We start from the raw sequence: 23,635 nt of genomic DNA on the forward strand, positions 1-23,635 counted from the left end.
TTTACTGTAATTAAAATAGAAGTGACATTGTCCTGAACTTTGCAACCTGAACTCTGTGTTATGGAACAGTAAAGAATTTTGTCAAGCATTTTAAATATTTTTCTCTGAACAAGACAAAAGTAGGTGCATTTGCTGTAAAGAGTGTGATGCGTTGGCAAAAAGCTGCTAAATTGGAGAGGGGAAATATTTCATACAATGTATCCCTTAATACAAAGCTTACCTTGGAAACTAAACTTATGAATTTAGTATAGAAGAATGGTATTGTTGACAAACAATGATGGCTGAAGACCATTTTATAAAGAACATCTTGATTAAGGTGAAAATCTGTAATTAAGTCAGTTAAAAGCTTATGGAAAACCAAACACTATTCTTCAAAAAGCCTTTTTATTTGGTATTCAGTCAACATATTGTGGCCAGTTAATAGTGTCATAATGGAATATTTTCCTTCTCCTGCAAAGTCAAAAAGCATAATAATCTTTTTTTGTCTGATTTTGTTAGCTAGCAGGGGGTCCAATTTTGCTCGACAAATATGAGATACAGAAAGAAGTTAGTGTTGCCAATGAGGAATCTGAGGCTCTCAAGCTTAGTGAGTAAATATTTTAATACTTGTTTTCACAATCCACTATTTTATTTATTCTTAAATCAAGCTAAAGAGCTCAATCCAATTTTTTTTTGTTTGCATGCAAACAAGATTTCTTTAAGTTGAAACCTCATTGCATTTTATTTTTGCTACTGCTCTTTTCAATATCACAATTGCCAAGCAACTGATCTCTGCCACTATGGGCACATTTTATTTAAAGTAGCTAACACTTTTCTTGGCTGAATATTTTCAGCTACTAATGGACATACATATATAAAACTGAACATAATGCATGGCTTGAATAGATAGACATTTAATCTCTCTAAGGGAAATTATTTCCATCCAATTTGAGTTATAAATGAAGTGATCGAATTGAAGAATAGCTTGCAGTAGTAGGTAGCAAAGGAAACTAGATCTCATTTTAAAATATTTACCCTTTTAAAAAGAATCTAGTCTCTCAGACTGCTGAATTAGTACAGTTTATGTAAGATGCAAGGGATCTAGAACATGCACACTACTGTTGCTTTATTTTTTTTTAAATTATCTTTAAAGGGGGTTCTAAATTTGCAGCAATACTCTGGCATTCTTTGAATGATAATCCATCTGCTAGGAGCTTCAGCTTCGAATAAACTGCTGTCCTATTATGTTGTCTACGGCATGTGATAATTGCTGTTTTGTCTCTTGTCATTTAAGATTTTTAGTTCGGTCAGTTTAATTGTTCTTCTGATGCAATGCAAAAAGATAGTTAAGCCTGGTTTGGTGTGAGATACTTTGTGTAAACACATTTTATATAGCATCCAAGTCTCTTATGTAGCTAGTGATTTGGATTTTAGAATGATCCAATAAACAGTATTTCTTAGAGAAAGTTTCTCTTGGGTAATGGAAAATTCTGAGGGTAGTGTAACTTCATCAGTGTCTTGGTGTAGGAAAAGTGGGCTTGTTTCCTCTGTGGATTTAAAAAAAAAGCCACAATATTATGCTACCAACAACTTCATGTGGCATGAAGAATTTAAATTCAGTTTTACTTCTAACTCATATTCACCAGTTTTAATTAGGAGAAGGCAGTTAAATAGAACTAGGGATCTTTAAGAAGAGCCAGGTGAGTGTGCTTATTAAAGGACTCAGTTTGCACCTTGGTCAGCTTATTTGTATTCCAAGTGTGGTGATACTACTGTGGCTACAACATGCATGGAAAAATACCCAAGAATTTGTTAAACACACTTCTGCACTGTGGATATTGATTCATAATGTCAGAGTTGCACACTCATTCCTTTGGATAGAAGTCCGCAAAGTCAGTTGATGGCTGGATATTTTGATGTCATTTTGTTGCTGGTTCTGGGGACTTTTTCTTTGAAACTGCTACAAACTGTCTGAAAGACAAGCATCTTTCTTTTTTAATCTTAAGAATGACTAAAATGTTTATCATGCAGAACAAAATACACAATAGGACTCCTTCCCATTTATTTCTTGTGTTTTGGGACCAATGTACTTAGGCTCCATTGGTTTGAACTGCTCTGAGTCTTCTAATCAGTCAGGTTCTCTCTATTGTACAACAGAAGAGGAACTCCTCCATGAGCTCTGACTGAACAGGGTAGACAGAACTGCAATGACTGGGGTGCTGGTACTGGAAGCAGGCTCTGATTTTAGACACAGATCCCAGTGAAAGGTGGGTCTGAAGAGTAGCTGGATTGGGGAGGTCATGTGACTAATTTTAAACTGCATCTGGTATTGCCATTGATTGTCCCAGAGTGCTCTCATTGTAGGGTTGGTGAATGAGGGCCATCTACAGAGAATTCGTAGTTAAATATCGTGTGTGTCTGGCGCTCTGACTTCTGAGGGTATGTCTGTACTGCATGCTTCTTTCTGAATAGTTATTCTGAAATGACTTATTTTGAAATAGCCCATTTACATTAGGGAAGCCTACCTCGGACTAATTTTGGGACTTCCTTGCAGTGTAGAGGTACTATCTCGATTTAGAGTCCCCAGAGGCCCTAGGAGGAATAACTTAGAATGGCCCTGGTAAGGGGCTATTTCAAAATAGCAGCAGTGGAACATCTATGCACACCTTATTTTGAAATAGCTCTTTCATAATAGGCATTATTCCTTGTAGCATGAGCTGTCCGTTCCTTCCGAATAATGGAATGGCTGTGTAGATGCTCACATTTTTATTTTGTAATAACACTAGTTATCTTGAAATCATGGTGCAGTGTAGACGCACTCTTAGAAATCAGTGCTTCCTGTGAAATAAGGACTTAACGGGGATAAACTCATTTTATTTATTTATTTATTTGTGTATGTATATGTATGTGCGTGTGTGTATATTATACAAATATTCCTCAAGGTTGATAAGCCTCCCCCCTGTGAAGGACACTGCTGGACCTGAAGTCTAGCTGCAACTAACGAATCTATCCTCTGTAGACCATATAGATGTGGTTAATAAAATAGTAAGAAAACCATTAAGATCAAGAACCTGGCATCTCATCTTTCCTCCTCCTGGCTTCAATTCAGCAAGGATCTTAATTAACATGATTAAGCTTAAGAGGAGACCCACCGAAACCAATGGGATTACTGTTTATATTTACGTAGGCGTGTATACTCCATGCTGACTCACTGTCTAACATTCCAATGTCCATCCTGTTGGAAAGGTACCAAGAAACCCCAGAACACTCAGTTCTTCAAACCTCTGGGTGACCATCTGTCAGTGGAATGTCCTTTCACCATCTGCCCTGATGTCTCCAGCTTTTTTGTTTTTCACTTGATCTTTTTTGTAAAGACTTGTAGACCTGAAGAACTCACCGGCCAAACTGAAAGCTGTGGGGAGCATAAAAAGAGTCTGAATCTTCTTCCTAGTATCCTGGAAGCTCTCTAGTATATGGGCTGCATACTCTGTCCCTTCAAAAGTTGTATAAGAAATTGCCTATTGCAATCCTATTTCGGCCATAACAATTTCCCCTGGCAGTGTCAGTTTTCCAGCCCTCTCACCCAAAGGAAGCTGTTGGTGAGTCAGTGTGTTGAAGATGGAAGAATAGGTGCAAATTTTTTCAGTTTTCTTCCTTTTCTCTGTCCCCCCCCTCCCCCCAAGCTACCAGCAGCACATCTAAAGTGTCCTGTCTTGCCTTTCTTGGAATAGGCATCCTATTTTTCCATCTTGCAGAACTGGTTATCCTTCTCAAAAGAAGACTTTAAAACTGTTTTCCTATCTGTGGGATTTTGGCCATGTTTTGGTTTTTTCCCCCCTTGATTCTAGACTTAAATCAGGTGCTTAATTCTTAAGAACATAACGGACTTACTGGGTCAGACCGAAAGTCCATCTAGCCTGGTTTCTGACAGTGACCAATGCCAGGTGCCCCAAAGGGAATGAACAGAATAGGTAACCAGCACATCTTTTTCTTTCCCCTGTAACCCATTCCCAGCCCCTGACAAACCCGAGGCTAGGGACACCAGTCCTACTATCTTGGCTAATAAGCATTGCTAAATCTATTCTTGGTGAATTTATCTAGTTATTTTTTGGAACCTGTTAAAAGTCCTGGTCTTCACAACCTCCTCGGGCAAGGAGTTTCACAGGTAGACTGTGGTGCATGAAGAAATACTTCCTATTAATTTCATTTGGTGACCCCTATGTCAGGGGCATGTTAAGTTGCCTTAAGGCTAACCTCAGCCAGGTTTGTGACCTCCAACTCTTTCAAAGTTACGGGGATTGTAATGGTAATTTTAAAAAATGCAATACGAGACCTAGCAGTCTTGAGCATCATCTGTTGTTTCCTTTAGTGTGAGTTTTGATTCACTGTTTTTATTTAGAAGCAAGGTCTGAACTCACTCCTAGACACTATTTCACATGTATTGGAGGAGGAGGCAAACCATAAATGTCAGTAATTTGTTTTCCTTATTTAACAGTCTTAGATTGACTTCTCCGTCCCGTCCTCCCCCCCCCTTCTGCCCAAGTAACTTAATACGATTTTAGTTAGCAGTGCTTGTGGTGGTTATTGAAATGTCATATTTCCTTATGAAAAACATTAGACCAGATACAAGGGGGAAGAGTAGCAAAAAGATAAGATGCAGCTTTTATTTGTTTTTCTCACAATTTAACTGATGAAAATTCTAGTCACAGCAAGTAACCCATTATGGAACTTAGCAAACTTTGCCAGGCTGTTAAAGCATTACTTTTAGCTTGTCTTGTTGGACACACTGGTGTTGCAAGTGTAGATTTGTCCTGCCTAACTGTGTTGGACTCTCAGAGGGGAGAAATTGGGAAGTTCATGGAGGTAGAAAAAAATAAAATAGAGAAGGGAAGTAAAATTTAACATTCTAGGGTCACTCTGGATTGATCATACAGTAAAACCTCCGATAGTCCAGCATCCAACTGTTCGGCACTCCTGATACTCCAACATCAAAATGCCAAGTGCTCCTGACCAGCTGATTAAAAAGCCTGGTGCTTAGCACAGGTGCTGGCAGTAACCAGAAGGAGCATAAGGTTGGGGGAGGAGGGATGGGAGTGGGATGGTGTTACAGGACAGAGAAGAGCCTTTTGCTTCAGCAAAGGGGGGGAGGAGGATCAGGTTACATCATGGAAGAGATGCAGGAGGGGAGAGGGAGGGAGATTGTGTCCTGGCCAGCTGTTAAGCCATGCAGCTGTACCAGACCTCCTGATTCTCCAGCAAATCTGATAATCCGGCACCACCTAGGTCCAAAAGGTGCCGGATTATCGGAAGTCTACTGTACTTAGAGGGTGCAGCAGCCCCTGGACTAGTCAAGTTGTTTTCAGGATAAGAAGGTCTCTTGCATTAATCACAGACTTGTGGAAGTCAGCAGCTTGGCACATGCTTTGCAACAATGTCAAGTTGTTTCAGTGAGTTTTAAAATTGCATCTCTTGCAGGTATACAGCTATAGATTTCTTGAGCAATGATGTAATATTGGAATAGTGTTTGTTTACACATCATTTAAAAAAAATTATATGGCAAAGAAATTGATAGGATTTTTCCCTACTTCCCCCAGAGCTTGTAGCGGTTGACCATATCAATACTGCAATTCGTAACTGTGATGCTAATAAAACACTGGCTGCACTGATGAAACCAGAGGCCCAGTTGCCTGTTGTTCACCCTTTTGCTGCTGCTGTCTATCAGACTGAACTGTTGAACCTTCAGCAACAGAATGCTGTGGTAAGAGTGGAAAACTTATGAATTGCTGTTCGATAGTGTGCAGTCAAGCCATAAAGGATGAGGAATATTAATGCATTTTCATTTGATGCAGTTTTGTTACTAAGAACAATTAGACCACTTACCTCATCAGATTCCTCTAATTCTTGCCTAGAGGTAGATGGCATTAATATTCCTAGATTTTAGAAGAAGTGCTTGACTATTCAGGTTATAATTTGACTGATTTTAGCCTGTGCTAACTCTCCTGCTGAGCAAGTTGGCTGACCTTCACTTTTTTTTGCATATAGTATCTCACTTTAACGTTGAATTTTTTTTTTTAAATGGACAGTGAGCAGCCAAACTGGGGGGAGTCCACATTCTGATTCAAGTTAGATTAGGTTTAACTGGAAGGACAATATTATGTGGGTCAAACAAAGAAAAAGCTGAGTAGGTGGAGAAAATATAACACATGCCTAATGAGTTAACTCTTCTACTTGCAGCACAGAAAGCTTACAATTTGTAGCAATTACATTTTCTCCTACTTCATACACTTTTTAACCAAATCCATGCCTCCCTTCTTTGGGCCTATAGGCTGTAATTAAAACTAGCTACCCCCACTTGTTGAGCTTCATAACTGATATATTCTATGTTCTTATAGAATTACTTGGCACATGATGAACTGTCAATTGCTGTCGAAATGTTGTCAGCTGTTGTATTACTAAATCAGGCCTTGGGAAGCAAGGACATCCTGACAATAATGAATCATCTCAAAAATCCATCTGTTGGCTTCAATAATCTGGAAGAAGAAAACTTTCAACGGTAAAAATTCATTTGGTCTTGTCCAAAGAGGCAACAAAGGTTCCTCAGAGGAACGAGTGGGTGTGTTAGCTGAAGTTTAAAAAGTTACAACCGAAACATTTTCACTGTATTAACGGGAGATGATATTAAGGCTCCTCAGCTGTAGTATCCTCTCTGCAAAAACACACCTTACTGAAAGTTTGAGGGCATAGAAGTTGGGATTTTTGGAAGCTAAACATTGTGAGCTGAGATTAGTTGCTTTTGTGACCGTGGATATCTGGACTAAGTATAGTTGGAAGCTGGTCTTTCTGAATCTTTGAAAGAGGACCTTAGAATGAATATAGTGAGTGATGTAATGTAAGATTATCCTATCTTGTGTTGCTTAAAAATGGTAGTTAGAACCCTCTTGGCTAAATAGCTGGGCACAACATGGTATAAGTATGTTCCAGTCTACATTTGAATGGAGATGAGTAGCTTTTGTTTTGTTTGAATCAGTATGTGTATTGGAGACCTAATGGAATACTGACAGTGCTATATTAAGGAATGTTGGTAAGGCATTAGGTGATGCTTTTTCCTCCATTGTTGTGCTTGAGGGAATTCCCTGGGCACTGTTCAGAATGTGCTGCTACTAAATGATATAAGAAATCTTCAATGGTCAGAATCTAACTCATACAGAAGTTATGGGCTTGGTATAGAACTGGAAGGAACTTTGAGAGGTCATCATGTCCAGTCCCCTGAATTCATGGCAGGATCAAGCACTACCTACATCATCTTTGACAGATGTTTGTCTAACCTGCTCTTGAACATCTCCAATGCTAGAGATTCCACAACCTCTTTAGGTAGTTTGTTCCAATTCTTATCCTGTTCTCAAAGGTTAAGGAAAATTATTTTTTTTCTCCCTTTTTCTTGTAACAGTCTTTTAGGTACCTGAAAGCTGTTATGTCCCCTCCAAGTCTTTTCTCTTCCACACTAAGCAGACCCAACTCTTTCAATCTTCCCTTGTAGATCATGTTTTCTAGACTTCCTTTCCCTGTAGCCAAAAGCAAGTTATTAATGTTTTGCAGGTGGATAAAGAGAGTTGCAGGAATGAGGAACAAAAATTAAGGTACCCACATGAGCAGGTTACTGGTGAGGCATTAGATGTGTTCAGAACAGTCTTGGCAAAACTCAGTTATCCCTGGACTCCTTGCAAATTCCACGTCTGATAATTATACCCTGCCTGTCTTACATACTCCCTACAGTCTGACTTGGAAGAGATGTTCTTCACTTCCAATTCTAAGATGTGCAGCATTGCTATGAACTGTTAACACTCAAAGTAGAAGATTTCACCACATGCTTTGGTATGAGGGACTAGGGAAATGTTAAATTATACATATATCTGATGATTAAAAAAACACATAAAATAATAAAATATACCTCAATGTATTGGAATATAATGTAGTTTAAAAACCAAGCAAACAGAAGAAATCATGGCTACTTACATGAATTAACATGAACTTTAATGTCCAAGAATGTCTCTAATTTCTTGTAGATGATGTTTTGGTTTTCTATTAAATTATTTACTAGAGGGCTGTGCCCCTTGCTCGCTGTGCTCACCAACCCTCTCCCCCCCATATCTGGGGGCAGACAGGCCCAGCTCTCTCCCCAGACACCAGGGAGGAGGGGCCAGGGCCACACCAGCCCTGCCTTCTTGTCCCTCCTTGGCTATTGGGGGGGGTGAGCCCGGGGCCTCTGGGCCCCCCTCCGGTCAGAGAAGGTCTAGGGTGGCTCAGGCCATGTCCTGGGCTAATGGGGTTAGCATCAGGGAGGTGGAAGGAGGAGGCCAGGTGGCTAAGGGGGAAGGGACTGCAGGATGCTGAGTGACGTGATGACATCACTGTTGTCCTGCATGGAAAGGTTTTTTTAATAGACACGTGACAGACTAAATCTCCTTGGAATGTTAACGTTTATATAAAATTAGTGTGGAGCCACTATAGAAAAGTGCTTGGACATGACATGATCTGGAATTATTTCAGATCACAATATGGTCAAAAGCTGTGGTCAAAAGAGCTAATGCAATCTTTGAGTGCATAAGCAAGAGAATCTCAAGTAGGGCTTGAGAGGTTTTTATCTCTATTTGGCACTGGTGCAGCCACTGCTGGAATACTGTCTAGTTTTGATGCCCACAGTTGAGAGGTTTGGAGAGGGCTTAGAGAAGACTTGAGAATTAGAGTACATGCTTTATAGTGAGAACGAAAGCTCAATCTATTTCGCTAGAGATGGTTATGGGTTGACTTCATTATGGTCTAAAAGTATCTGCATAAGGAACAAATATTTAATAATGAGCTCTTACCTTTTTCTACTAGATTTATGCCTCCGTTCAGTGACTGGAAGCTGAAGATAAGCAAATTGTTAAATAAGGCATACCATTTTGACAGGGTAATTAAACATTGGAACAGTTTACCACAAGCTGTGATGGATTTTCCATCACTTACCATTGTACATCAAGATTGGCTGCTTTTCTAAAAGAAATATGGTCTAGGAATCTCATTGGGGAATTTTGTGGCCTCTCTTATGCAAGAGGTCAGATGGATAATCAGAAGTCCTTTCTGTACATAATGCATGTGTGGAGCCAAGCAAGGCAGTTTGCATGTTGCCTGTTCACATGCTGCCTGTCCACAAACACACACATTTTTTTCAGTTTTATGTGCACTACATTCATCCAGTAAGGAAAAAATAGACTACATACAGGAAATTATGGACAATACATGTAATGTCTCTTTATGATTTTATATCTTCCTACAGTTATGCTGACACACTCTTGTCTATTAAATCAGAGGCTTCAGCTCAAGGACAAGACTATTTAAGCTGGAATGATATCCAGAACTGTATTGACATGGTTAATATGCAAATTCAAGAAGAAAACGACAGTAAGTGATTCTGCTGTCTGTTGGAGGCAGAACTTACCATGCTCCATGGAACACTTGATGGAGGTTGATGGAGGGCTGGCTGCTCACATAGTGATGCTGCTTTTTAACTATACAATTGCAATTAAACAACCAAACCTCCTTCCTCCAAATGCTTTCCTAACATTTTCCATATGAAATTGTGGTAGCTGCAACTAAAAGGAGAACAGAGGTGTATCAGACACCATAGTAAAATGTGGAGCATGCTACAGAAGTAACTGAATTTCTCTTTCACAGCAGGCAATAGAGGTTTGCATTTTGACGTATAATAAATATTTTGCATTTTTTCCTAAATAGATTTAGAATTAGTGATTCCTGTTTCCCCAGCAGAGCATTTTCACAGTAATGCTAGAGAGGAAGGATAAAACAATTACATAATTTTAAACAAAATTCAGCAGACTTCTGAAAGCCAATGGTAGAGTGTTGACTGGTGAAAAGGGAACATTCAGTGCAGTAGTTACTTGCATTACTTCTTCTTTGGTGTTTCCCTATTCACTGAAAGTGTCCTTGAATACATCACTTCTCTGACTTCACACATGCAATAGTTCTAACAGATGGTGATAAGATTTCTTTCCATCTGTATTCATACTGGGCCAATAATTCTGGTATTTCTCTCATTTTGGGATTTCAAGGTAAGTACAAGAAGATTTTCAGATGTGGAGTAAGTGGCATTTTACACACTTGTATTGAATATTCCTGGTTTAGTGGGGTGAGCAGTACATAACTGTCAAATAGGGATGTAATAATATAACTGTTTATTGGATATGAGATTGTCAGTTACCATAATGTTTACGTGTTGGCTACCAGCCCTGCTCCCAGGGAGCTGGCTGCTGCCCCGTGCTGCTGACTCTGTATCCGAGGCAGCAGCACTGGGTGATAGCCAGCTCCCCAACAAAAGGGGGCTGCAGGTGGGAGCAGGCTCAAAAGCTGGTGCCCAGTGCACACCAGCTCCCAAGGAGTTAGGGGGCACCCCATGCTGTAGGCTCTGCAGTATAAAGTTTATACTGCAGAGCCCCCAGCGTGTAACTACTAAGATTTTCAAGGAAGGTGAGTATTCAGCAAACAGAGCAGTTGTCAATAACTAAAATACTCTGGCTTTTTATGTAATCTGATTTTTTAACAGTATTTTAGGCATATGCAGCGCTGTTTTGTCTATAAAACTTGAGGTGCTCAGTGACTGAAATGTTAGAACTCCTGTTGCTAAAATGAGCCTCATGTACAGTAACAGTTTTGGGTGTGCATTTCTCTAACACCACCACCTGGCAGGGGGCAGCTCTGCTTGGAACTGTACACAGTATCAACAGAGTATTTTGAAATTTGTTGCATCCAGATCAGCCCATACTTCCCAGTACACAGAAATTCCCTCTCCTCACTGGTCATGCTCTCGTGGCTGCCATAAACCCTGCTTACATCCACCTGAAGAATAGCCAGCCTCCTAAGAGGTTAAGGCCTTGTGAGGTCATATGACTATGACCTCATCAGTTCAGTTTTATGTTCACACTATGGGAAAAACCTCAGCAGATCCCAGTCAGCCATCAACTGGAATGCACTCTGTCACAGGTGATGGCAAAGCAATCAGCAGGAATTCATACTCACTCAGACTTGGTGTAGCAGGTTTCTATGAAAAGCCCCCGGACTGTGTTTCAGCATTTTTTCTGTTGACTAGGTGTCATAAATTCAAAACTGAATTTCCAAAAGATAGGAACCTAAATATACTTTAAAATACTTTTTTGGGGACTGCTGGGCACCCTATAGTTCATGGAGTTCAGTGGGTGTTATGGGTATTAAACAGTTCCCAAAATAAAGGTATTTTACCTTTAGGCAACCAAGTTGTAGAGCTTTGATTTAGATGCATGTTCCAGATAAATTGCTTCATGGTGTTACAGTGATGTTGATGCCTTGAAAAGCTATAAAAATTTCCCTAAGTTCAGAAATCAGAATATGTATGTCATGTAAACTAATGTGTTAAATTATTTGGAATAGTGGAACTTGAAAGTCATTTCAGAATGATTTGAACACTGCAACATAAATAAGACCCTTTCTCTCAAGTGTTAAATATCTACTTAAAGACATGTAAATGAACACATTAGTGTAGAACAAAATGGAGATTTTTTTTTTTCTTTTTAGAAAAGGATCTGTTTATAAACAGGATCAAATTAAGTTAGAGGTAGGTATTGGAGGAGGAAAAATCTGGTTTAACTTGCTGACTTTGGCATGAACTGCCAGCATTTGAGCAGAAAGACTTCAGAATTTGCTGCTGCTTACCATAACTTGATGTTTAAACTTATTTATGACATTATCCCTTTTTAACTGACCCTGATATGTGATTAGGCTTTTTCTGTTGGTATATCTTTAAATGTTAATTTTTCCTTTTTTCTTAGGAATTGTTGCAGTTGGCCACATTAATGAAGCTATTGACCAAGGGAATCCTGGGAAAACTCTAGAAACACTTCTGTTGCCTACTGCCAAATTGCACGATGTGAACCCAATAAATGCAAGGCATTATCAAGATGTTCTGCATTTTTCCAAAGTACAGAAATGCAAGGTAGGACCTCGGTTGACTCATCATTACTTGTCCATTTTTATTAAATGCCAAATCTGAGTATTGTTTTCCCTGCAGTATTTGCAGTGGCTGTGATATCTGTCTTTTAATGTGCTAATTGAAATGTTATCAGAGTGCTAATTCCACTTCCTGCTAGAACTTTTAGTGTGAAGGGAAGCTGGGGAGGATAAAATTTATTAGGACTAGTTTAAAAAAAAATCAGTGACGAAAATGCACAACTGTGCACATCGTTTTCTAGTTTACTCATCCTCTCATAGTCACTTCAGATATGTAAGAATATAGTATTTATGCCGTAATTCACGGAGCTGAGTAAAAGATCTTCCCTGATCTCAGAAACAAGAGGCCAGGATGCATATTTCACAGCTCAAAGGGAAGCTGGAGCTTTGGTCACTAGTGGAAGGATTGCAGCATTGACAGTTTCAAAAGAAATTACTGGAAATTACTCCTGATTGGCCTCTCACATTACTAAAAAAAGTGAATTTGGTTTGTTGATAGTCTTCATGATTCCATTAAATCTGCCATCAATGTTTTTTGGTTTGGCCACAATATTTTTGCTTGGTGATCATGGTTTCTGATACGCTACGTAAGGGGACTCATCTTAGCAGGATACTAATGTTGGCTTCCACATAAAGCTGTGCCTTGGATAGCATCACAGTTACACAAATTGTAAACAGAGGACTGTAACTGCTTCCAGAACATAATTGAGCACAAGATTAATTACAACTTTTGACAAAGGTGCTTAACGTGTATTCTCAAGTGCTGTGTGTCTAACCATCATGCTGCACGTTCCTAAGCTAAATTATGGGAACATTCTGTGCATGGCTCTTAGAAGAGAGTTCATAGCAGCATATGAATCATGTCGTGCAATAACTACAAGAGGAGGTCTTAACGTTTTATGAAAGCTGTATTAGCTTTTAAAGTAAACCTTTTGCTTGTCCCAAATTAAGGATGTTAAATATTGACTAATCAAATAGTCAATGCATTTTGCATCAACTATTCAATTAGTCGGTAAGGTGCTTCTGCCTTTGAAGTGTAGCAAGAGCCTTAGGGCTGTTACTATACTTCAAAGGCAAAAACACTGTGTGGAGCCCAGGATCAGCTGGGAACTCCAGCTGATCCTGGGCTCCACGCAGTGCTGCCACTTTGAAATGCCGTGTGCAGCCTGGCACCCCAGGCTCCCACAGTGTTTCAAAGCAGCAGCACCACACGGATCAGCGGGGGCATCCCCAGCTGATCCTCGGCTCCACATGCCACTGTTGCTTTGAAACACCGCATGCAGTCTGGGGACACCCCAGCTGGCACTGGGCTTCATGCAGCATTTCAAAGTGGCAGCACCTTGTGGAGCCCAGGGTCTGGTCCGAGGCTTCAAGTGGCACTGTCGCTTTGAAGTACCCCCTCGTCTTCCTCCTCCTTGCTCCCTCTTTCTGATGAGCATTGGTTTATTGGATAATCAACTAGTCCTTCACAGATCTATCCCAGGTCTTATAAAAATTATGGGGATAGTTTTTTTGTTTTTTTTAAAACAAACTTCATGGTTCAGGACAAGACATTTTAAAACAAAAATGGAAACTAGGACAAATTACAAAGGATAAATATAGGCAAACAATACAGAAATGCAGGGGCAAGATTAGAAAAGCAAAAGCACAAAATGAGCTCAAACTAGCTAGAGGCATAAAGGGAAACAAGAAGACCTTCTATAAATAGATTAGAAGCAAGAGGAAGACCCAAGGACAGGGTAGGCCCATTTCTCCCTTTACAGTGAGAAGGGAGAAAACAGTAACAGGAAACTTGGAAATAGCAGAGATGTTTAATGACTTGTCTGTTTCAGTCTTCACGGAGAAGTCTGATGGAATGCCTAACACAGTGAATGCTAGTGGGAAGGGGGTGGGCTTAGAAGATAAAATAAAGAACAAGTTAAAAATCACTTAGAAATGTTAGATATCTGCAAGTCACCAGGGCCTGATGAAATGCATCCTAGAATACTCAAGGAGCTGATAGATGAGGTATCTGAGCCTTTAGCTATCATATTTGGAAAATAATGGAAGACGGGAGAGATTCCAGAAGACTGGAAAAGGGCAGATATAGTGCCCATCTATAAAAGGGGAAATAAGAACAACCCAGGAAACTATAAGCCAGTTAGTTTAACTTCTGTGCCAGGAAAGATAATGGAGCAAGTAATTAAGGAAATCATCTGCAAACACTTGGAAGATAATAAGGTGATAGGGGGCAACCATCATGGATTTGTAAAGAAAAAATCATGTCAAACCAATCTGATCGCTTTGATAGGATAACGAGCCTTGTGGATAAGGGAGAAGCAGTGGATGTGGTATACCTAGACTTTAGTAAAGCATTTGATACGGTCTCGCATGGTGTTCTTATCAATAAACTAGGCAAATACAACTTAGATGGGGCTACTACAAGGTGGGTGCATAACTGGCTGGATAACTGTTTGCACAGTTCACAATCCTGCTGGTAAGGTATAACAAGTGGGGTTCCGCAGGAGTCTGTTTTGGGACCAGTTCTGTTCAATGTTGTCCTCAGTGATTTAGATATTGGCATAGAGAGTACCCTTATGAAGTTTGCAGATGATACCAAGCTGTGAGGGGTTGCAACTGCTTTGGAGGATAGGGTCATCATTCAAAATGATCTGGGCAAATTGGAGAAATGGTCTTAGGTAAACAGGATGAAGTTTAATAAGGACAAATGCAAAGTGCCCCACTTAGGAAGGAACAATCAGTTTCACACATACAGAATGGGAAGGGACTGTCTAGGAAGGAGTAGATCAGAAAGGGACCTAGAGGTTATAGTGGACCACAAGCTAAATAGGAGTCAATAGTGTGACGCTGTTGCAAAAAAAGCAAACATGATTCTGGGATGCATTAACAGGTGTGTTGTGAGCAAGACACGAGAAGTCATTCTTCCGCTCTACTCTGCACTGAGTAGGCCTCAGTTGGGGTATTGTCCAGTTCTGGACACAAATTTCAAGGAAGATGTGGAGAAATTGGAAGAGGTCCAGAGAAGAGCAACAAGGATGATTAAAGGTCTAGAAAACATGACCTATGAAGGAAGTCTGAAAGAACTGGGCTTTGTGGTTTAAAGTAAAAGGTTCGGAAATGTGGCTAGCCCCAGGGAGGAGCAGAAACAGGCAAACTATTACTAAATATCTTTTAAACTTTTATTAAAGGGCTTCTACGTATAAATTATGATTTTATCAATTTCTTACATACGTAGGCACCAAATAATTATTAGAATGGCCAATAAGCAAAATGCAATACAGTATAGAAATTTCCTTGAGGTTTCTCTAAATCCCAATAGTTAACAAGGGACCAGGGATTATTAAGTTACATTTACATCAGTCTTACTTATAAGACTAAGCATTTATCTAAAACTTTTAACACTACTACTTAACAATACCTCTAAACAATTTCAGATAACAATACTTACATTTAACAGACACACAAACTACAACAACATGTTTGGTATACATTACGCTCTACAGAAACTCGTTTGGTTCGGTGAGCGGGAGGTGGCCCTCGGGTGATCAGTTCTCGGACCTGGCTCATTCTGCCATCCAATGTTTATTCGAGATTACTCAATTTGGTACAGGAGGGGAAGCTTTTTTATAGAGAGCTTTTGTGCGCTTTTTGTGATAGGCTAGCAGACCCTGTCTGTTAAGTGACAGGAGTAAGGGAGTGAGATGGTTTCCTGTTTTTCCTGTTCTGCCTTATCGGGCATGGCACAACCAGCACGAACTTTACATGAACTTTTCAGGTCTAGTTTTGGTTCCTGTTCATCGCTGATCTTTAATTTACATAGTGTAAGGTTTTTCATCAAGGGGAAGTTGACCTTTTGCTCGTATGGCAATACGCACGAGTGGCCTGGCCAGCAAAGAGCCTGCTTTCACAGGCTTGTTTAGTTTGGAAAAGAGATGATTGAGAGGGGACATGATAGCGATTTTCAGGTGTCTAAAAGGGTGTCACTAGGAGGAGGGAGGAAAAATTGTTCTTCCTGGCCTCTGAGGATACAAGAAGCAGCAATGGGCTTAAACTGCAACAAGGAAGGTTTAGGTTAGACATTAGGAAAAAGTTCCTAACAGTGAGGGCGGCTAAACACTGGAATAAATTGCCTAGGGAGGTTGTGGAATCTCCATTTCTGGAGATATTTAAGAGCAGGTTAGATAAAATGTCTATCATGGATGGTCTAGACAGTACTGAGGGCAGGGGACTGGACTTGATGACCTCTCGAGGTCCTTTCCAGTTCTAGTATTCTGTGATTCTGTTACGTATTTGAGAACAGTCTCTTAAATTACAGTAAGTTTGGATGTTGCTTGTAACAGTGACAAACATTTTTAGACCGATTTAAGTCCTCCTTGAAGTTTATATTCAGTTTATTCAGCTAATTTTTATTTCATTTGGCGTTTTACCAAAGTCCAGGAAAATCTGCCAGGCTCACTCCTCCTACCTCCCAGAAGAGCCCCTATTACCGGTTGCACCTCCCAGATCCAGGGTTCTCTGATCCAGCAACATCCATGGCCCGGCATGATCAGAGCAGGAGGGCATCTTAGAGCCCAGCTCAGCCCTGCAAGTCTGGTCACGGTGGGGCTGCGGCAGCCTGGGCAGTGGCAGAGTGCAATTGGGGCTCCCTGCTGATCGGCAGCCAGGCCCAGACCACAGCAGCCCAGGAAGGGCAGTTTGGCTGGGGCCATGTCAGCCTGGTGGTTGGGGGTTGCTTTATCCTGGGCAGTGGCCATGGCCCCATAATTGGGGCTTCCTGCTGCTCAGCAGTGGGGCCAAAACTGCAGCCACAGCAAACCAGAAGGGGAAGCTTGCTGGGGCCATGGCAGCCTGGTCAAATCAGCGTGGCTGGGGCTTCATGCTGCCCAGCAACAGGGTTGTGGCTTCTGTAGCCTAATCTGGCAGTGTGCCAGCAGTGGGGTTGGAGCTGGCCTGTAGACACTACAGCTGGGCCAAAGGAGCTGGCAGCAGGGAGGGGCAGCAGGCTGAAGGGCTGGCTAATTTCCTCATCCAAGATGGGTCAGAGCCTGAGGGTGCCAGACCAGAGAGGTCCAATCTGCACCCCCAATTTAATAGGCAAAGTTTTAAGGATGAGCTCATAGACTTTAAGGTCAGAAGGGACCATTATGATCATCTAGTGTGACCCCCTGCACAGTGCAGGCCACAGAATCTCACCCACCCCTCCTAGAATAATCCTCTCACCTATATCTCAGATATTGAAGCCTTCAAATACTGTGAAGACCCCAAGATGCAGAGAATCCTCCAGCTGTGATCTGTACCCCATGCTACAGAGGAAGGCGAAAAACCTCCAGGGTCTCTGCCAATCTACTCTGGAGGAAAATTCTTTCCCGACCCCAAATATGGCGATCAGCTAAACCCTGAGCATGTGGGCAAGACTCATCAGCCAGACACCCAGAAAGTTCTCTAGAGTAACTCCTATCATCCCTCCATTGACCTATTTCCCACTGATAATGAATGGTCAATTAGTTACCAAGATCATGTTATCTCATCAAACCATCCCCTTCATAAACCCATCTAGTTTAATCTTGAAACCAGATAGATCTTTTGCCCCCACTACTTCCCTTGGAAGGCCGTTCCAGAACTTCACTCCTCTAATAGTTAGAAACCTTCATCTAATCTCAAGTCTAAACTTCCTACTAGCCAGCTTATATCCATTTGTTCTTGTGTCCACATTGGTATTAAGCTTAAATAATTCCTCTCCCTCCCTGGTATTTATCCCTCTAATATATTTATAGAGTGCAATCATGTCCCCCCTCAGCCTTCTTTTGGTTAAGGTAAACAAGACAAGCTCCTTGAGTCTCCTTTCATAGGACAGGTTTTCCATTCCTTGGATCATCCTAGTGGCCTTCTTTGTACCTGTTCCAGTTTGAATTCATCCTTCTTAAACATGGGAGACCAGAACTGCACACAGTATTCCAAATGGGGTCTCACCAATGCCTTGTATAATGGCACTAACACCTCCTTATCTCTACTGGAAATACCTCGCCTAATACATCCCAAGACCGTATTAGCCTTTTTCACGGCCATGTCACAATGGCGGCTCATAGTCATTCTATAATCAACCAGGACTCCGAGGTCCTTCTCCTCCTCCGTTACTTCCAACTGATGTGTCCCCAGCTTATAACTAAAATTCTTGTTGTTAGTCGCTAAATGCTTAACCTTACACTTCTCACTATTAAATTTCATCCTATTGCTATCACTTCAATTTACAAGATCATCCAGATCTTCCTGTATGATATCCCGATCCTTTTCTGAATTGGCAATAGCTCCCAACTTTGTGTCATCCACAAATTTTATTAGGACACTTCCACTTTTGGCGCCAAGGTCAGCGATAAGATTAAATAAAATTGGCCCCAAAACCGATCCCTGAGGAACTCCGCTAGTAACCTTCCTCCAACCTGACAGTTCACCTTTCAATATAACCCGCTGTAGTCTCCCCTTTAACCAGTTGCTTATCCACTTCTCAACTTTCCTATTAATCCCTATATTTTCCAATTGAACCAATAATTCCCCATGTGGTACTGTATCAAATGCCTTACTAAAGTCGAGGTAGATTAGATCCACTGCATTTCCTTTATCTAAAAAATCTGTTACTTTCTCAAAAAAGGAGATCAGGTTGGTTTGGCACGATCTACCTTTTTGTAAAACCATGTTGTAATTTGTCCCAATTGCCATTAGCCTCAATGTCTCTAACTCCTTCAAAAAATTTTCCAAGATTTTGCATACTACAGATGTTAAACTAACAGGCCTATAGTTACCCGGGTCGCTTTTTTTCCCTTTCTTAAAAATAGGAACTATATTAGCAATTCTCCAGTCAAATGGTACAACCCCTGAGTTTAGAGATGTATTAAAAAATTTTGCTAATGGACTTGCAAGTTCATGTGCCAGTTCCTTTCATCCAAGAATATTAAGTTTATCTGGGCCCCCCGATTTACTCCCATTAAGCTGTTCAAGATTGGCTTTTACCTCGGGTATGGTAATATCTACCTTCACATCCTTAGTCCCATTTGTTATGTTACCATTATCCCTAAGCTCTTCATAAGCCTCATTAAAGACTGAAGCAAAGTATTTGTTTAGATATTGGGCCATTCCTAGATTATCCTTAACCTCCACTCCATCCTTAGTAATTAGCGGTCCTACTTCTTTTTTTGTTTTTTTCCTATTTATATGACTATAAAACCTTTTACTATTGGTTTTAATTCCCTTTGCAAGATCCAACTCTACCTGACTTTTAGCCTTTCTCACTTTGTCCCTACATGCTCTAACCTCAATAAGGTAGCTTTCTTTACTGATCCCTCCCATTTTCCACTCCTTATATGCTTTCTGCTTTTTCTTAATCACCTCTCTGAGATGCTTGGTCTAACACACCTGCCTATAAATTTTTTTCCCTTTTCTTGGGATACAGGCTTCTGACAGCTTCTGCAACTTTAACTTAAAATAATTCCAGGCCTCCTCCACCTCAAGATCCATAATTTCTTTAGTCCAATCAACTTCCCTAACTAATTTCCTTAATTTGTTAAAGTTAGCCCTTTTGAAATAAAAAACCCTAGACTCAGATTTATTTTTGTTTATCCTTCCATTTAATTTGAACAGAATTAGCTCATGATCACTCTAGCCAAGGTTGTCCCCTACAACCATTTCATCTATGAGGTCCTCGCTACTCACCAAAACCAAATCTAAAATAGCATCCCCCCTTGTTGGTTCAGCAACTACTTGATGAAGGAATTCATCAGCTATCACATCTAGGAAAATCTGAGCCCTATTATTATTACTAGCACTTGTTCTCCAGTCTATATCTGGAAAGTTGAAATCTCCCATGATTACACAGTTTCCATGAGCATTTACTTCATTAAAAACATTAAAGAGGTCTCTATCCATATCCAAATTGGATCCTGGTGGTCTATAACACACCCCAAGCACTATCCCAGGGGAGGATCTGATAGTTTTCTTCCCCAATGTGATTTTTGCCCAAACAGACTCTGTCTTCTCCATTCCATCACTTTTTATTTCTTTACAATCTACCTCATCTTTGATGTACAATGCGACTCCACCACCTTTACCCTTATTTCACATACACTTCAATACCTGTAGTCCAGTCATGCCTAGTATTCCACCATGTTTCTGTTGGTCCAGGAAGTGAAACCAGATATTATAGGAATAATAGCTCTAGTTCCTCCTTTTTGTTACCCAGGCTCCTCGCATTCGTGTACAAACATCTTAATTTTTGCTGTTTGGCCTCATTCACATTCTTTACCCAATTTGGCACGGACATTGTACCTCCAATATGACCTATTAGACTAGTATCCACCCTACCCTTCCTCATGTACATTCTCCTACCCTCAGCTATATCCTTTCTTACTTCGTTTTTCTCCCTCTCAGTGTTAAAATCTGGCGTAGAGATTACCTGGACATCTCCCAACCGTCTTCCCCAAATTTCTAGTTTAAAGCTCTCTTAATCAGTTGAGCCAGCCTCCATCCTAGAAGTCTATTTCCCTTCCTACTTAGGTGAAGTCCATCCCGAGAGAACAGTCCTCTGTCCATAAATGCCTCCCAGTGACCATACATCCCAAAGCCCTCCTTATAGAACCACTGCCTAAGCCATCTATTGATCATCATAATCCTGTCACATCTTAGTTGCCCTTCTCTAGGAACAGGCAGAATCCCACTAAAGATTATCTGAGCCTCAGTTTCCTTGAGCGTCCTCCCCAGCCTAGCATAGTCTCCCTTAATTCGTTCCAGTGAGAATCTAGCCGTATCATTTGTTCCTACATGAAGGATGATCAATGGATTCTTTCCTGCTCCCTTAATAATCCTCTTCAACCTCAGTTCCACATCCCATATCTTAGCACCTGGCAGACAGCACACCCTTCTATTCTCTGGATCAGCTCTGGTTACTGGCCTATCTATTCTTCTCAATAAGGAGTCCCCAATCACATAGACCTGCTTTTTCCTAGTGACAGTGCGATTCTCTGGTCTATCTCTTGGTTCCTCTGGCTGCAAGTCCTTGCTCTTCCTATTTTCCCTTGTAATCCTCTTTAACCTATCCTGTATCCTCCTAATGCTCATTATTGGTGTTGTCTCCATTAATTCTTCCCCTTTATCTATGGGACTAGCCACTCTTCTCTTCTTCCTTACCCTTCTATCTTCATTATCTACCTGCTGTACCCCTTCATTCTCCAGATCCACCTACCTGTTCTTGAGCTCTATTTTTCCTTCACTGACCCATCTTTTCCTCTGCCTGGTTCTCTGAGTCACATGCTTCCACTTTCCATTTTCTTCACCCAGCAGTCCCCACTCTGAGGCCCTTGGTCCTGCTTCCATCTGCATAGTTAAGCTTTCCCCTTCAGCCACGTCATGCCTTTGCTCCATCATCTGCTCAAACCCCCTTCTAAACTCGACCAGAGTTTCCACCTGCATCTCCAGTCCTTGGATCTTTTCTTCCATCAGCTCTATCAGGCGGCACTTCATGCAAACAAAACTCCTTTCAGGTACCCCCTCCAGAATCATGTACATACCGCAGCTACCACATCCAATCATCCTCCTTCTGCTCTCTACTACTTGGGCCATGGCCACTAATGCCTCTGTGTTTTACCTACTTTCTCACCAAAATTCTATTAGTCCGGTGAACACAAAAACAGACCAAAACACCCCCTCCACAGCAAAAACAAACCCCAATCAAGTTCCAATATCCAAACTCCCTTTACAAACTCTCACTCAAACTCCCCTGTTTACAGCTCTGTTTGCTGCTCCTGTGCTGCTGCATCTATCTATGGGACAGCAGGCTGAAGGGCTGGCTAATTTCCTCATCCAAGATGGGTCAGGGCCTGAGGGTGCCAGACCAGGGAGGTCCAATCTGCACCCCCAATTTAATAGGCAAAGTTTTAAGGATGAGCCGTGGGGGTTAAAAGGAAATGTCTCCTTTGCAAGTATTAGTTTGACTATACCTGACACATTACTCTAGTGCAGGGCTATTCAACTTTTGAAGACCTGGGGACTATAATGATACTCACAGCACATGCCGAGGACTGCAACTTAAGTGTGGTTGCGTATATATATATATATATATATATATATATATATATATATATATATATAAAAAATCTTATTTTACATTGATGGGCATGAATACCAAGATTAAGCCTTAAGTCATGGTGCCGGACCCAAAGATGGCCAGCGTGAGCCAGTCAGCACTTCTCACGCTCTGCCCACAAGGCACTTCCTCCCTGGAGGGCTAGGAACACTGACACCCTGTACTCATCTGTTCCAGCCAGCTGGTCCACTTGCGTCTTTCAGTGCTCACCCTACCTGTGAGATGCCTTGCCACTGTGGAGCATGTTCCCAGTGAAGGCCATGTTCAAAGGATCCCACCCGCAGGCTATGTATTGAGTCCCGCGGAAACCCAAACTGCGCCGTGGGCCATAAACAGGCTGCAGTCCACATGTGGCCCACGGGCCGTGTGTCCAGCAGCCCTGCTCTAGTGCAGTGGTTCTCAACCCACAGGCTCCATGCAGCCTGATAAAATGTCCAGCTGTCTTTTTAAAAAATTAAAATTTGCCACTCTGGTCAGACAGGGCGGGACTTGCTGAAGGGGAGATAGTATCTGGTGAGGCACTGATGAGTGCTGCCAGGAGGTAGTGAGGGTGAGTCTCTGGGGAGTTTTTGCAGGGGGCTCTGGGCAGTGAGGGATGGGGCCGTAGAGCAGCGTAGTGTGGAAAGTAGGGGGTTTGTTTGGATGCTGTAGCAATCAAAGGTCTTACATGGGGCTCGGTTCTTGGCCCCAGACTGAGTGTTCCGATCCTGTGCTGGGTTTGCTAGTATAGCTCAGACCGCAGCTGGTGTCCAAGGCTCCATTCCTAGCCTGGGTCTCTGAAGGGGTCACTGGACAGGGGGATGCTGGACATAGGGTGCTTTGGAGGGGAACTGCAGTTCTGTGCGTGCTGCCCAAGTAACAATTGAGCTGAATATGCGGCCCACAATACTAAATAGGTTGAACCACAGTTCTAGTGTAATGTCTTATTTATGTGGGGTGATAGACATAAGACGACACCAAGGACTGCTTGTCCTTAGCATTCTGAGACTTACACACCCCTGATTTTAGTGGCTCAGTTAAACTGAAACTGGGTCTGAATTACCTCGGGGGTTTTTTCTATGCATCGGAAGCCCTGGTCTCCTCCATTCCATTGTCATGAACACAGTGTTTAATCTAGTTTTTCCATAAATCCACTTTACTAAAAAGCTGATTATAATACTTGGAATCTGTGGTAGGTGCTTGTTCTGTTTTGTGAAGCCATTCCAAACTATTGCATCACCTTTCTGCTTACAGTATAGGCTATGTCTACACTGCAGGGTTTTTCAGAAAAAGGATATGCAAATTGCGAACCACAATTTGTGTACCTCTTTCTGCTTTTTGGGGGGGGGGTGAAGGGGAAGAGTCTTTTCCAACATTTGTCCTGTCTACACGGGGGCCAAATGTGGGGGAAAAACCTCCTTTTCTGGAAGATCCCTTATTTCTCATAAAATGAGGAATACAGGGATGCCGAAAGAATGTGCCCACTTTTTGGAAACTGTTCTGAAAAAGCGG

At 41.4% G+C, this 23,635-nt stretch overlaps 1 protein-coding gene and 1 long non-coding RNA gene across 7 annotated transcripts in view; one reads left to right on the plus strand and one right to left on the minus strand.

The window, feature by feature from the left end:
* LOC142829927 (uncharacterized) overlaps positions 1 to 9,301 on the minus strand; it is a 42,650-nt gene extending 33,349 nt beyond the window's left edge. The window contains exon 1 of the long non-coding RNA XR_016349924.1: positions 7,439 to 9,301. This is a non-coding gene — a long non-coding RNA (uncharacterized LOC142829927). The remainder of the gene's footprint in view (positions 1 to 7,438) is intronic.
* The window catches only part of IQGAP2 (IQ motif containing GTPase activating protein 2), a 214,712-nt gene that overhangs the window by 132,039 nt on the left and 59,038 nt on the right, over positions 1 to 23,635 (plus strand). For 2 of the 6 annotated variants that reach the window (XM_075932302.2, XM_075932303.2), the window contains exons 11-15: positions 499 to 586; positions 5,574 to 5,737; positions 6,372 to 6,532; positions 9,296 to 9,420; positions 11,838 to 12,001. In XM_075932302.2, the coding sequence (XP_075788417.2) occupies positions 499 to 586; positions 5,574 to 5,737; positions 6,372 to 6,532; positions 9,296 to 9,420; positions 11,838 to 12,001 (702 nt within the window). Of the gene's footprint in view, positions 1 to 498; positions 587 to 5,573; positions 5,738 to 6,371; positions 6,533 to 9,295; positions 9,421 to 10,768; positions 11,017 to 11,837; positions 12,002 to 23,635 lie in introns of those variants that run through there. The other 4 variants (XM_075932304.2, XM_075932305.2, XM_075932307.2 and 1 more) reach the window with 4 other exon arrangements.

Source organism: Pelodiscus sinensis, chromosome 6 (assembly GCF_052426305.1).
Source record: "Pelodiscus sinensis isolate ZL-2025 chromosome 6, ASM5242630v1, whole genome shotgun sequence".
Taxonomy (NCBI): Eukaryota; Metazoa; Chordata; order Testudines; family Trionychidae; genus Pelodiscus; species Pelodiscus sinensis.